Genomic DNA, 14,105 nt, shown 5'->3' on the forward strand with positions numbered 1-14,105 from the left:
GCTAGCAGGTCACGGGGCAGACCCAGGTGCCACGGGTCGACTAAGATGACTGAGATGACTGGCTGATGCACCACCTGTGCCCCCTACTGCGCCAACTTGCTTTGCTTTAGCCACCCGGCGCTCCGCTCGTTGTTGTGAGCGTCGCTCCTCCGCCCTCCGTTGTTGTTGGAGGGCGACTGCCTCCAACTGCCCAGTAGTGTCCTTCACGAGCCTACTCCACAGAGGCCGATTCTGACACCGCTGGTAAGTCATCGGCAAGTCCACTCAGCTCCACGTCCTCCTGTACCACGTCACTCCATCTCTTCTCTAGCCCGTGCCGCGCCCGTTTAGCCCCCTCGATCCGGCCGAACAAAAGCTGTTTAGGCATGCGGTGGCTGGGCATGCGGGCTACATGACCCAGCCAACGCAGCCTTGCCTGCCGGAGGAGCTCACCGATGGGACTTTGCCCAGATCTTTCAAGGATTTGTGAGCTCCTCACACAATCCAGCCTGGTTAAACCCAGGGTGGATCGTAGGCAGGCCAGCCTAAATGTTTCTAACCGGCGAAGATGCTCCATTAGGGGGGTCCACGTTTCGCAAGCGTAGAGAAGGGAGGGAATGACTGTGGCCGAGAAGACCTGAAGCTTCGTGCGGAGCGACAGACCAGGTAGCTTCCAGAGATAGACAGACAAACACACAGACACCCATAAAGACACCGTGAGACACAGAGACCCATAGAGACCCACAGAGACCCATAGAGATACACAGAGACCCAAGAAGACACGGGGTGAATATTTTTATTAAAATCGTTTTGAACTTCACAGGCACGAGAATCAACATGCATTGTGACAGCCACTACTACCGCTATTACCACAACCACTACTATTATCATCACCACCACCACAATAACTACAATCACCACTACTACCACTTATCATCGCCACCATCACAACCACTACTACTCATACACCCATCATCATCAATGGTTGTTGTGGTGGTTGTGTCGGTTGTTGTTGGTTGTGGTGGTTTTGTTTTTGGTGTTTTTCGTGGCTGTGGTGGTAGTTGTTGTTGTGGTAGTTGTGGTGGGGTGGTTGTAGTTGTGGGTTCTTGGGGTTTTGGTGGTTGTGGTGGTTGTTGTGGTGGCTGCAGTAGTTTTAGTGGTTGGTGTGGTTGTGGTTTTGGTGGTTGTGGTGATGGTATTTTTTTGTCGTGGTTGTTGTTGTGGTTGTCATGGTGATTAACAATCCAAGGACCCCACTCATAACCACACTTAAGGTAACCACGTCAATGGTAACCATGGAGATGGCAACCACGTTGATGGAAACCATAGTGATGGTAACCACAGTGATGGGGCTATCCATAGGGGTCCCTGTGGAGATCTACAGGGGTCTAGGAGTCTCAAATCATCCATGGGCATCACTCTAGGGGGTCCTTAGGGGTCCCTGTAGGGGTCTCTGTAGGGGAATATAGGGGTCCCTGTAGGTGTCTCTGTAGGGGTCCTTGTAGGGGAGGACAGGGGTCTCTGTAGCGGTCTATGTAGGGGAGTATAGGGGTCTCTGTAGGGGGGTATAGGGGTCTCTGTAGGGGGGTATAGGGGTCTCTGTAGGGGGGTATAGGGGTCTCTGTAGCGGTCTATTTAGGGGTTTCTGTAGGGGGGTATAGGGGTCTTTAGAGGGGGTAATTCTCTCCCCCTCTCTCTCCTCCGCCCCCCAGTCCCCCATAAGTACCCTTAAGAGTCCCACCCTCTATCCCCTCTAAGCACCCCTCTAAGCACCCCGCTAGTCATCACCATCTCCCTGCTGCTGGAGCAGGAAATTGGCGGCCATGTTCTCATTCTTCTCACAGGCGAAGTACGCCTGGACTACGAGTCCCTCTGGGAAGCCCAGATCCTTCAGCTGCTCACCACACCACACCGCACCACACCGCACCACACACCGTACCACACCACGCCGTACCACACCACACACATCGGTAGAGTGAATGAGTGAAGTACGGCCTGGACTACGAGTCCCTCTGGGAAGCCCAGATATCCTTCAGCTGCTCACCACACCACACACCGTTCCACACGGGTAAAGGTATTACTCACCCAGGTAGCCTGACCTACACCGCAGCTAGAGAGAGGGGTCAAGCATGCAACATTAACATTACCAACATCAGTGTCATTACCATCCCCGAGTCTCCCCGAGTGTCACCGGCAAGTCTCTTACCCTCTCGATCGCCGCTTTCTCCTGGGGCGTGACTTGGATGTAATTCACTCCACCGCCTCCACTCCCCGCCGCACCTCCCAGCCCATCGCCATCACCGCCATCGTCGCCATCGTCGCCATCGTCGCCATCACCGCCGCCCCCTTCGCTGGGAGAGTTCAGCATGGAGATGAACTGCTCCTGGTGCTGGGAGATTTGCTATGGGCGGAGACAGCGGGGAGTTAGACCCGAGAACTATGCCGAGTGGCATCCAGGACAAGGACAATGCGCTGTGATGATGATGATAACGAGCAGGAACTCGTGGACCTCCAGCGAGGATTTTACCAAGGGGGTCTGTTCCAAAGACAAAGATCCCTCGTATAGCCTTAACAAGACTGTAGGGGCAAGTGCTGTTAGCGAGCACCTACGAAAGCCGGTAACGGTACACGAGGGGGTGGGTGGCCAGCACCACGCCCGGCCGCCTTTGTCTCCCCAGTGACGATGTTTACTACACACCGCACCAGGTACTCATTTGAGGCTGAGTCGACCTAGGGGAGGCCCGGGACCGGTTCAGATAATCGTCACTTGGTGTTGGCCATGAGCGGGAATCGAACCCGGGTCGCCGGGTTCATAGCACAGCGTAGCGCTAACCGCTACTACACTATCGCTCCAAAGACACACACACACACAGACACTTTCACACACACACACAAAGATCCCCCGTCTCGCCTGAGCAGACTGTTGAGGCAAAGCGCTGTTTAGCGAGCAGCCCCTAATGAAGGCCGGCAAAGCACACGAGGTGGTGGGTGTCCAGCACCACGCCCGACCGCCTTTGTCTCTCTAGTAGCGATGTTTACTACACACCGCACCAGGTACTCATTTGAGGCCGAGTCGACCTAGGGGAAGCCCGGGACCGGTTCAGATAATCGTCACTTGGTGTTGGCCGTGAGCGGGAATCGAACCCGGGTCGCCAGGTTCATAGCGCAGCGTAGCGCTAACCACTACACTACCGCTCCTGACACAAGACACAAATCACAAACACGCTCACAGATGCAGTGACTGTGATTGTCACCGTGTGGTGCCGGGCTTACGAAGCCACGGCGGTGGATAATGTGTTGCCATTCATAATAAAGGTTTTTGGGTTAGATCGCGTTTATTTACAAATGTGTCGTAACCCTCCACCACCCGACACGGCCAATCAGCAAAAAAAAAGTGTCACGTTGACAAAAGACACAAAATAATTCACTACTTCAGCCCACCGGTGTGTTGAAGAGTTAATCCACAACATTTACAGTTTGAGTTGTACTGTGACGTTTCGCTGGTAAATACATCACCAGCATCATCATCGGGCAATTCGCCAGAATGGCGAATTACGTGCAGCCCGCTTACTGGGCGTGGCACCGGGCCCTAGCGGGGGGCTTGGGCGGGCGCTGGTCAGCGCGGAGGCACCACGAGCGGCGTGCGGTGGCCGGGCTCCCGGTGATGGAGCCAGAGGGAGCGTCAGCCAGCCAGGGTTACGTTGGGGCACGACACGCTGGTTCGACCTGCTGACACGTGGCCGGACGATATTGGGAGGGGGACCACCGGTGGACTGGGGGCCGCTGGGCGGTCACGTGGTCTAAAAGGAGCTCTCGGGAGCCTTCGGGGAAAGAGCCGGAGAGATTTTAAATGTTTTCGATTTGAAGCTTTCGTGACTGCAATGATTCATCTTCTTTGGTTCTTTCGGTAAAAGTCACCAACCACGTAGAATGAGAATGAAATAATAACAGCCGGAGAGATCTAGAAGGTGGGCGGGGCGAGGGGCGGAGCCGGCCCCAGCCCGGGCCGATAGAACGGGGGGGGGGCCCCGTGAGGGGCTCGGGGAACTTCGTGCCGCTGGGGAAGAAGATCCACGTGTCGGGTAACAGAACCCTCCAGCCACGCGGCCCGGGACCCAGCTCGTGGCCCGGGCCGGGATAGCGAACCGGGCCTTTACGCTTTGGCTCTTTCGGGAAGAGTCACGTGGGTGAAATAAATAAATAAAAATTAAGTCAATCGAACCGCGACACAAGAAGCCTCCGTCACAGGTGGCAACAGTCACAGCAAAATTACTGTGGTGAGTAGAGAGAGACAGAGAGAGAGAGCTAATTGTGACGTGAGATTATATAGGGTAAGAACGGGGGAGGAGGAGCCAGGGAGGACGGATGCAGGGTGGTGGTGGTGGTGTGGATGAGTAGTGGGGGACGGGGATTAGAGAAGCTCATGGGCATGGTAGTCAAAGCACCACGGATGGGGGGGGGGGGGAGGGCAGCGCGGGGCGGGGGTAAGAGTGGGATGGGAGACAACCTTGCCACCGGATGACGGAAGCTTGTGTCGAAGATTTGATCAACTTTCTTTTTTTAATCTTTTTTTAACCCTGCCGCGGACTTTACCGAAAGAGCCCAAGAGTGCGGATCAATTTGCAGTCGCGGAAACTTCCACTCCAGAATGAGCCGCGTCTAGTTCTGGCGCTGCGCGGCTCGATGAGCATTCAACGCCCAAGTGCAGGTTAGGTTACACGTTACGTTACGTTACGTTGAGTCGAGTTTGGTGAAATAAAATGTGTTAAGCTCCCAAGACAATGCCTGCGACTCAGTTCGGCTCGCTACACATACTCGCGCGTACGCAAAAACCGCTCGCCACAAGGCGCGCCTCCCAGCGGTGAGGCGAGGACTCATTCCAGGATCCCTCCGCTAAAAAAACTAAAATAAAAACAACTGAGTTGGGCGGTTCGTTTGGTCGGAGCGAGCAGGCGTTCGCACGTTGCTTATTGGCGTTTGGCAGGGGGGGTGGGGGGGGGAGCGCTTTCGCCCAATGGGTGTTTGTCGACTCACGGTCATCAGTTTGGACCAATCAACGGGCCCCCCTCTCCGGGGGCACAGAACCCGCTCGTAAGGTGGGGACCGGCCGTAATGAGCGATGATGGTGGCGCGTGGCAAATACCGTTGCATTTTTCGGCACCGGGGGGGGGGTTTATCGCACGGACAGGGTGTCTCGCCTTTGTTTTGCCATCGTAAGTTTGTATCGCCGCGTTCACGGGTCATGTGTACTAGGTGACGGAACGCTCAGCAAGGAGCCAGCCAGCCTGCGCGATGGTCGCTCAGTGAAATTGCGTTAAGGTAGACACACGTCGAAAGCGCCGATTGGTTGCAGCGCGTGACGTCACCACGACCAACCAGCCAATTAGGAGGGGCGGAGAGTTACAGGTAAAAAAAAGTCTCCGAGCGTATTTCTATAGAGGATAGATGACGATGATGCACACATTGTCCTCGTCACTGATTTGCATGCAACAGAGCTGGAGCCTCCTCTCCTTTATGGCGGAGAGGTGCGGGGAGACTCGGGGAGACACGGGGAGACACGGGGAGACACGGGGAGACTCGGGGAAATGTGGGGCGACGTGGGGAGACACGGTGAGACACGGGAAGACTCGGGGAAATGTGGGGCGACGTGGGGAGACACGGTGAGACACGGGGAGACTCGGGGAAATGTGGGGCGACGTGGGGAGACACGGTGAGACTCGGGGAGACTCGGGGGAAATGTGGGGCGACGTGGGGAGACACGGTGAGACTCGGGGAGACTCGGGGAAATGTGGGGCGACGTGGGGAGACACGGTGAGACTCGGGGAGACTCGGGGGAAATGTGGGGCGACGTGGGGAGACACGGTGAGACACGGGGAGACTCGGGGAAATGTGGGGCGACGTGGGGAGACACGGTGAGACACGGGGAGACTCGTGGAAATGTGGGGCGACGTGGGGAGACACGGTGAGACTCGGGGAGACTCGGGGGAAATGTGGGGCGACGTGGGGAGACACGGTGAGACACGGGGAGACTCGGGGAAATGTGGGGCGACGTGGGGAGACACGGTGAGACTCGGGGAGACACGGGGAGACTCGGGGAAATGTGGGGCGACGTGGGGAGACACGGTGAGACACGGGGAGACTCGGGGAAATGTGGGGCGACGTGGGGAGACACGGTGAGACACGGGGAGACTCGGGGAAATGTGGGGCGACGTGGGGAGACACGGTGAGACACGGGGAGACTCGGGGAAATGTGGGGCGATGTGGGGAGACACGGTGAGACACGGGGAGACTCGGGGAAATGTGGGGCGACGTGGGGAGACACGGTGAGACACGAGGAGACTCGGGGGAAATGTGGGGCGACGTGGGGAGACACGGTGAGACTCGGGGAGACGCGGGGAGACTCGGGGAGATTCGGTGAAACTCGGGGAGACTGGGGCAGGGTACCTGCAGGAGTTGGGGATTTTCCCGTCCCAGCTGTTGCAGCAGAGCGGGGAGCAGGGAGGGATTCTGCTGCAGGACCACCCTCATCTGCTGAAACTGGGGCTGGGAGCGCAGGAACTCCAGAGGATTCGATGCGGCTAGAGTGGGACGTCAACACCATGACCACCACCAAAATCAACATCATCACCAACACCACCATCACCACTACCACCTTCAACATCAACACCATCAACATCACCATCAATATCACCAACACCACCACCATCATCACCACCACAACCAATACCCGCCAATCGCCACCAAGTGATGGTGATGGCACCACTTGTGACAGGGCCTGGTGCACTTTGAGGTTACGTGAAGTGTAACAGGAGATCACGGGACAGACCCTGCAGGTGCCATGGGTTGACTGAGTGAGATGACTGGTAGATGCGTCAGCTGTGCTCCCTACTGTGCCAACTTGCTGTGTTTTAGCCGCCCGGCGCTCTGCTCGTTATTGTGGGCGTTGTTCCTCCGCCCTCCGATGTTGTTGGAGGGTGACTGCCTCCAACTGCCCAGTAGCGTCCTTCACGAGCCTCCTCCACAGAGGCGGATCTTGACACCGCTGGTACCAGTCGTCGGCAAGTCCACTCAGCTCCACATCCTCCTGTACCACATCACTCCATCTCTTCTCTAGCCCGTGGCGTGCCCGTTTAGCCACCTCGATCCGGCCGAACAAAAGCTGCTTGGGCATGCGGTAGCTGGGCATGCGGTAGCTGGGCATGCGGGCAACATGACCCAGCCAACACAACCTTGCCTGCCGGAGCAGCTTAATGATGGGAATGTGTCCAGATCTTTCAAGGATTTTTTTGGGCTCCTCACACAATCCAGCCTGGTTAAATGCAGAATGGATTGTAGGAATGCCAGCTTTAATGTTTCTAACCGGCGCAGATGTTCCATTAGAGGGGACCACGTTTCGCAAGCGTAGATAAGAGAGGGCATGACCGTGGCGGAGAAGACCCGAAGCTTAGTGTGGAGCGACATACCAGGTAGCTTCCACACAGCATTACGCAGCCGATGAAAATATAATGCTGCTTAGCTGATTTGGAGTCCTCTGCTGTCAAATCGGAGCCGGTCATGAGCACACTGCCCAGGTAAGTAAAACTCTTCACTCTCTCCGCAACTGGCCCATCACCAATTGGGAGTTGTTGGGGTGGAGTGTTTGATGGCACAAACTCCCCAGGCAGGTGCTTAGTTTTGGTGGGGCTGATGGTAAGGCCCCACCTCATAGTGGGACGCTCCAGGTTCAGCAGCAGCGCCTCCAATGCAGCAATCACCAGATGATCCACATACGATCAGCGTGGTTGACCAATAGGGAGCAATCCCTTGACCGCACCCGGGCATCGATCAGCCTCCCATTGTATCTTTACCAGATGGAAAATCCTCTGGTACAGCCATAGAAGGCTTCACGAACTACGTGGTTGAAATAGATGTTAAATAATGTGGGAGCCAGAGGGCATCCGCTCGTTGTTGTGAGCGTCGCTCCTCCGCCGCCCTCCGTTGTTGTTGGAGGACGACTGCCTCCAACTCCCCAGTAGCGTCCTTAACGAGCCTCCTCCACAGAGGCCGATCTTGACACCGCTGGTACCAGTCATCGGCAAGTCCACTCAGCTCCACATCCTCCCATACCACTCCATCTCTTCTCTAGCCTGTGCCGCACCCGCTTAGTCCCCTCGATCCAGCCGAACAAAAGCTGTTTAGGCATGCGGTGGCTGGGCATGTGGGCTACATGACCCAGCCAACACAGCCTTGCCTGCCGGAGGAGCTCACCGATGGGACTTTGTCCAGATCTTTCAAGGATTTGTGAGCTCCTCACACAATCCAGCCTGGTTGAACCCAGGATGGATCATAGGCAGGCCAGCCTAAATGTTTCTAACCGGTGAAGATGTTCCATTAGGGGGGTTCACGTTTCGCAAGCGTAGAGAAGGAAGGGAATGACCGTGGCCGAGAAGACCTGAAGCTTCATGTGGAGCGATAGACCAGGTAGCTTCCACACAGCGTTACGCAACCGATGAAAAGATAATGCCGCTCGACTGATTCGGAGTGAGACCTCTGCTGTTAAACCGGAGCCGGTCATGAGCACACTGCCCAGGTATGGGAAACTCTCCACTCTCTCCACAACTGCCCTATCACCAATTGGGAGTTGTGGGGGTGGAGTGTCTGATGGTACTAAATACCCAGGCAGGTGCTTAGTTTTGGTGGGGCTGATGGTAAGGCCCCACCTCTTGGTGGCAAGCTCCAGGTTCAGCAGCAGCGCCTCCAACTCCTACTCTGAGTGAGCAGCAATTACCAGATCATCGGCATACATAACATGGTTGAGCAATAGGGAGCCATCCCTGGACCGCACCCGGGCATCGATCAGCTTCCCATTATATCTGTACCAAATGGAGATTCCCCCGGTACAGCTATTGAAGGCTTCACGAACGTGGTCAAAATAGATGTTAAATAATGTGGGAGCCAGAGGACATCCCTGTCACACCCCAAGGTGTACAGGGAATGGCTCTGACTCCCGGCCACGTAGTTTAGCCCGGGCCCGCTCACCATCATTAAGGTCCTTAATGATCGTGAGCAGAGGGTCAAGGACAGACACACACAGCCAGTACCACTCACACAAAGACACCAAACACACATCACCACCACCATCACCACCATCAACATAACCACCATCAACATCACTATCAACATAACCACCATCACCACCACCACCATCACCACTATCAACACCATCAACATTAACACCACCATCAACACCACCATCAACATTAACAACATCAACACCATCAACATCAACACCACCATCAACATTAACAACATTAACACCATCAACATTAACACCATCAACATCAACACCACCATCAACATTAACACCACCATCAACATTAACACCACCATCAACATTAACACCACCATCAACATTAACACCATCAACATCAACACCACCATCAACATTAACACCATCAACATTAACACCATCAACATTAACACCACCATCAACATTAACACCACCATCAACATTAACACCACCATCAACATTAACACCACCAACATCAACACCACCATCAACATTAACACCATCAACATTAACACCACCATCAACATTAACACCACCATCAACATTAACACCATCAACATCAACACCACCATCAACATTAACACCATCAACATTAACACCATCAACATTAACACCACCATCAACATTAACACCACCATCAACATTAACACCACCATCAACATTAACACCATCAACATCAACACCACCATCAACATTAACACCACCATCAACACCACCATCAACACCACCATCAACACCACCATCACCTGTGTTCTGTCTCCGTTGGGGTGAAGGCTGTGAAGCTGCTGCTGCTGCTGCAGGCGTTGAGGTTGAGGAGGTGGTGGTGGTGGTGGTGGTTGAGGGGGTTGAGGAGGTGGTTGAGGAAGAGGTGGTGGTGGTGGTAGTGGAGGTGGAGGAGGTGGTGGTGGGATCCGTGGGGACATCCACGGTAAGAGACGGAGCCCCAGCATGAACGGATTCCGGAGCTGATCCCGAAGAACCTGGGATGCCCTGCGGACGCGAGGAGACTCAGGGAGTCACGGGGAGACTCGGGGAGACACGGGGTGACTCAGGGAGACTCGGGGAGACATGGGGAGACTCGGGGAGTCGCGGGGAGACACGGGGAGACTCAGGGGAACTCGGGGAGACATGGGGAGACTCGGGGAGACTCGGGGAGTCACGGGGAGACTCGGGGAGACTCGGGGAGTCACGGGGAGACACGGGGAGACTCGGGGAGACTCGGGGAGACTCGGGGAGACACGGGGAGACTCGGGGAGTCACGGGGAGACTCAGCGAGTCACGGGGAGACTCGGGGAGACACGGGGAGACACGGGGAGACACGGGGAGACTCGGGGAGTCACGGGGAGACTCAGGGAGACTCGGGGAGACACGGGGAGACTCGGGGAGTCACGGGGAGACTCGGGGAGTCACGGGGAGACACGGGGAGACTCGGGGAGACTCGGGGAGACTCGGGGAGACACGGGGAGTCACGGGGAGACTCAGCGAGTCACGGGGAGACTCGGGGAGACACGGGGAGACACGGGGAGACACGGGGAGACTCGGGGAGTCACGGGGAGACTCAGGGAGACTCGGGGAGACACGGGGAGACTCGGGGAGTCACGGGGAGACTCGGGGAGTCACGGGGAGACTCGGGGAGACTCGGGGAGACTCGGGGAGACTCGGGGAGACACGGGGAGACTCGGGGAGTCACGGGGAGACTCAGCGAGTCACGGGGAGACTCGGGGAGACACGGGGAGACACGGGGAGACACGGGGAGACTCGGGGAGTCACGGGGAGACTCGGGGAGACACGGGGAGACACGGGGAGACTCGGGGAGTCACGGGGAGACTCGGGGAGTCACGGGGAGACACGGGGAGACTCGGGGAGACTCGGGGAGACACGGGGAGACACGGGGAGACTTGGGGAGTCACGGGGAGACTCGGGGAGACAAGGGGAGTCACGAGCGAGTGAGTCTATGAGTGAGTGAGTCTATGAGTGAGTGAGTCTATGAGTGAGTGAGTCTATGAGTGAGTGAGTCTATGAGTGAGTCTATGAGTGAGCCTATGAGTGAGTGAACCGATGAGTGAGTGAGTCTATGAGTGAGTGAGTCTATGAGTGAGTGAGTCTATGAGTGAGTGAGTCTATGAGTGAGTGAGTCTATGAGTGAGTGAGTCTATGGGTGAGTGAGTGAGTCTATGAGTGAGTGAGTCTATGAGTGAGTCTATGAGTGAGTGAGTCTATGAGTGAGTGAGTGAGTCTATGCGTGAGTGAGTCTATGAGTCAGTGAGTCTATGAGTGAGTGAGTCTATGAGTGAGAGATTCTATGAGTGAGTGAGTCTATGAGTGAGTCTATGAGTGAGTGAGTCTATGGGTGAGTCTATGAGTGAGTGAGTCTCAGTGAGTGAGCCCATGAGTGAGTCGATGAGTGAGTGAGTCTATGAGTGAGTGAGTCTATGGGTGAGTGAGTCTATGGGTGAGTGAGTCCATGAGTCAGTGAGTCTATGGGTGAGTGAGTCTATGGGTGAGTCTATGAGTGAGTAAATCTATGAGTGAGTGAGTCTATGAGTGAGTCTATGAGTGAGTGAGTCTATGAGTGAGTGAGTCTATGAGTGAGTCTATGAGTGAGTAAGTCTATGAGTGAGTGAGCCCATGAGTGAGTGAGTCTATGAGTGAGTGAGTCTATGGGTGAGTGAGTTCCATGAGTGAGTGAGTCCATGATGGAGTAAGTCTATGAGTGAGTGAATCTATGAGTAAGTGAGTCTATGAGTGAGTGAGTCTATGAGTGAGTGAATCTATGAGTAAGTGAGTCTATGAGTGAGTGAGTCTATGAGTGAGTGAGTCTATGAGTGAGTGAGTCTATGAGTGAGTGAGTCTATGAGTAAGTGAGTCTATGAGTGAGTGAGTCTATGAGTGAGTGAGTCTATGAGTGAGTGAGTCTATGAGTGAGTGAGTCTATGAGTGAGTAAGTCTATGAGTGAGCGAGTCTATGAGTGAGCGAGTCTATGAGTGAGTGAGTCTATGAGTGAGTGAGTCTATGAGTGAGTGAGTGAGTCTATGAGTGAGCGAGTCTATGAGTGAGTGAGTGAGTCTATGAGTGAGTGAGTCGATGAGTGAGTGAGTCTATGAGTGAGTGAGTCTATGAGTGAGTGAGTCTATGAGTGAGTGAGTCTATGAGTGAGTAAGTCTATGAGTGAGTGAGTCTATGAGTGAGTGAGTCTATGAGTGAGTGAGTCTATGAGTGAGTCTATGAGTGAGCCTATGAGTGAGTGAACCGATGAGTGAGTGAGTCTATGAGTGAGTGAGTCTATGAGTGAGTGAGTCTATGAGTAAGTGAACCTATGAGTGAGTGAACCTATGAGTGAGTGAGTCTATGAGTGAGTGAGTCTATGAGCGAGTGAGTCTATGAGCGAGTGAGTCTATGAGCGAGTGAGTCTATGAGCGAGTGAGTCTATGAGCGAGTGAGTCTATGAGTGAGTGAGTCTATGAGTGAGTGAGTCTATGAGTGAGTGAGTCTATGAGTGAGTGAGTCTGAGTGAGTGAGTCTATGAGTGAGTAAGTCTACGAGTGAGTGAGTCTATGAGTGAGTGAGTCTATGAGTGAGTGAGTCTATGAGTGAGTCTATGAGTGAGTCTATGAGCGAGTGAGTCTATGAGCGAGTGAGTCGACGGCTAAGTTATTGGGCGTTTCTGTGCGTGTATGAGTGAGTAAGTGAGTCTATGAGCGAGTGAGTCTATGAGCGAGTGAGTCTATGAGCGAGTGAGTCTATGAGCGAGTGAGTCTATGAGCGAGTGAGTCTATGAGCGAGTGAGTCTATGAGCGAGTGAGTCTATCAGCGAGTGAGTACCGTTAGCAGGTATTCCACCGCTCTGTCTGGGTTGTTGTAGCTTGCCCTCAGAGCAGAAACGACTTTGGATCTTTCATATCCCATAGACACCATCTCTTGTACCATCTGTTCATAGGCCTGGCCAGTCACTGAGACACACAGAGACGCAGAAACACACATACCCACACAGAGACACACAAAGACACACAGATATACACAGAGACACTCACAAAGAGAAACACAGAGACACTTGCAGAGACGCACAGAGACACACGGAGCCACACGGAGGCACACAGACACTCGTAGAGACACTTGCAGAGACACAAACACTCGCAGAGACAGAGAGACAAAGGGAGACACAGAGACACACGCAGACACTCGCCGAGACATACACAGACACACAAGAGACACTCACAGAGCCACAGAGACACACGCAGACACACAGAGACACTTTCAGAGCCACAGATACTCACAGAGATACTCAGAGACACAGAGATACACAGAGCCACAGAGACACACACAGACACACAGAGACACTCACAAACACACAGAGACACTTACAGAGCCACAGAGACAGAGACACACAGAGATACTCACAGAGATACTCACAAGACACACAGAGATACACAAAGACACACAGGAATACAGAGACACAGATATACACAGAAACACTCACAGACACACAGAGACACACAGAGACACTCACAAACACACATAGACACACAGAGACACTTACAAAGACACAGACACACAGAGATACACAGAGATACTCAAAGATACTCTCACAGAGACACACAGACATACAGAGGTACAGTGACACACAGAGATACACAGAAACACTCACAGAGCCACAGAGACACACAGAGATACACAAAGACAAACAGAGATACAGAGACACACACAGAGACACTCACAAACACAGAGAGACACACAAAGACACTTACAGAGCCACAGAGACACAGACATACAGAGATACACAGAGATACTCACAGAGATACTCACAGAGACACACAGACACACAGAGATACAGAGACACACAGAGATACACAAAGACACACAGAGATACCGAGACACACAGAGATACACAGAACCCTCACAGAGCCACAGAGACACACACAGAGACACTCACAAACACAGAGACAAACAGAGACACTTTCAGAGCGACAGAGACACAGATACAGAGATATTCACAGAGATAGAGATACTCACAGAGACACACAGACACACAAAGACACACAGAGATACAGAGACACACAGAGATACACATAACCACTC

The 14,105-nt window shown here is 54.0% G+C and overlaps 1 protein-coding gene across 1 annotated transcript in view; it reads right to left on the reverse strand.

The window, feature by feature from the left end:
- Window positions 1-759: 759 nt before the first annotated feature.
- LOC116957596 (UV excision repair protein RAD23 homolog B-like) overlaps window positions 760-14,105 on the reverse strand; it is a 34,332-nt gene continuing 20,986 nt past the window's right edge. Inside the window, exons 6-10 of the mRNA XM_032979838.2 lie at window positions 12,852-12,979; window positions 9,775-10,018; window positions 6,424-6,557; window positions 2,186-2,380; window positions 760-1,873 (exon numbers count right to left, since the gene is read on the reverse strand). Coding sequence (XP_032835729.1) covers window positions 1,757-1,873; window positions 2,186-2,380; window positions 6,424-6,557; window positions 9,775-10,018; window positions 12,852-12,979 — 818 coding nt within the window. The 3' untranslated portion in view covers window positions 760-1,756. The remainder of the gene's footprint in view (window positions 1,874-2,185; window positions 2,381-6,423; window positions 6,558-9,774; window positions 10,019-12,851; window positions 12,980-14,105) is intronic.

Source organism: Petromyzon marinus, chromosome 78, assembly GCF_048934315.1.
Source record: "Petromyzon marinus isolate PM22_M1 ecotype Great Lakes invasive population chromosome 78, UKy_Petmar_22M1.pri1.0, whole genome shotgun sequence".
In the NCBI taxonomy this organism is placed as follows: Eukaryota; Metazoa; Chordata; class Hyperoartia; order Petromyzontiformes; family Petromyzontidae; genus Petromyzon; species Petromyzon marinus.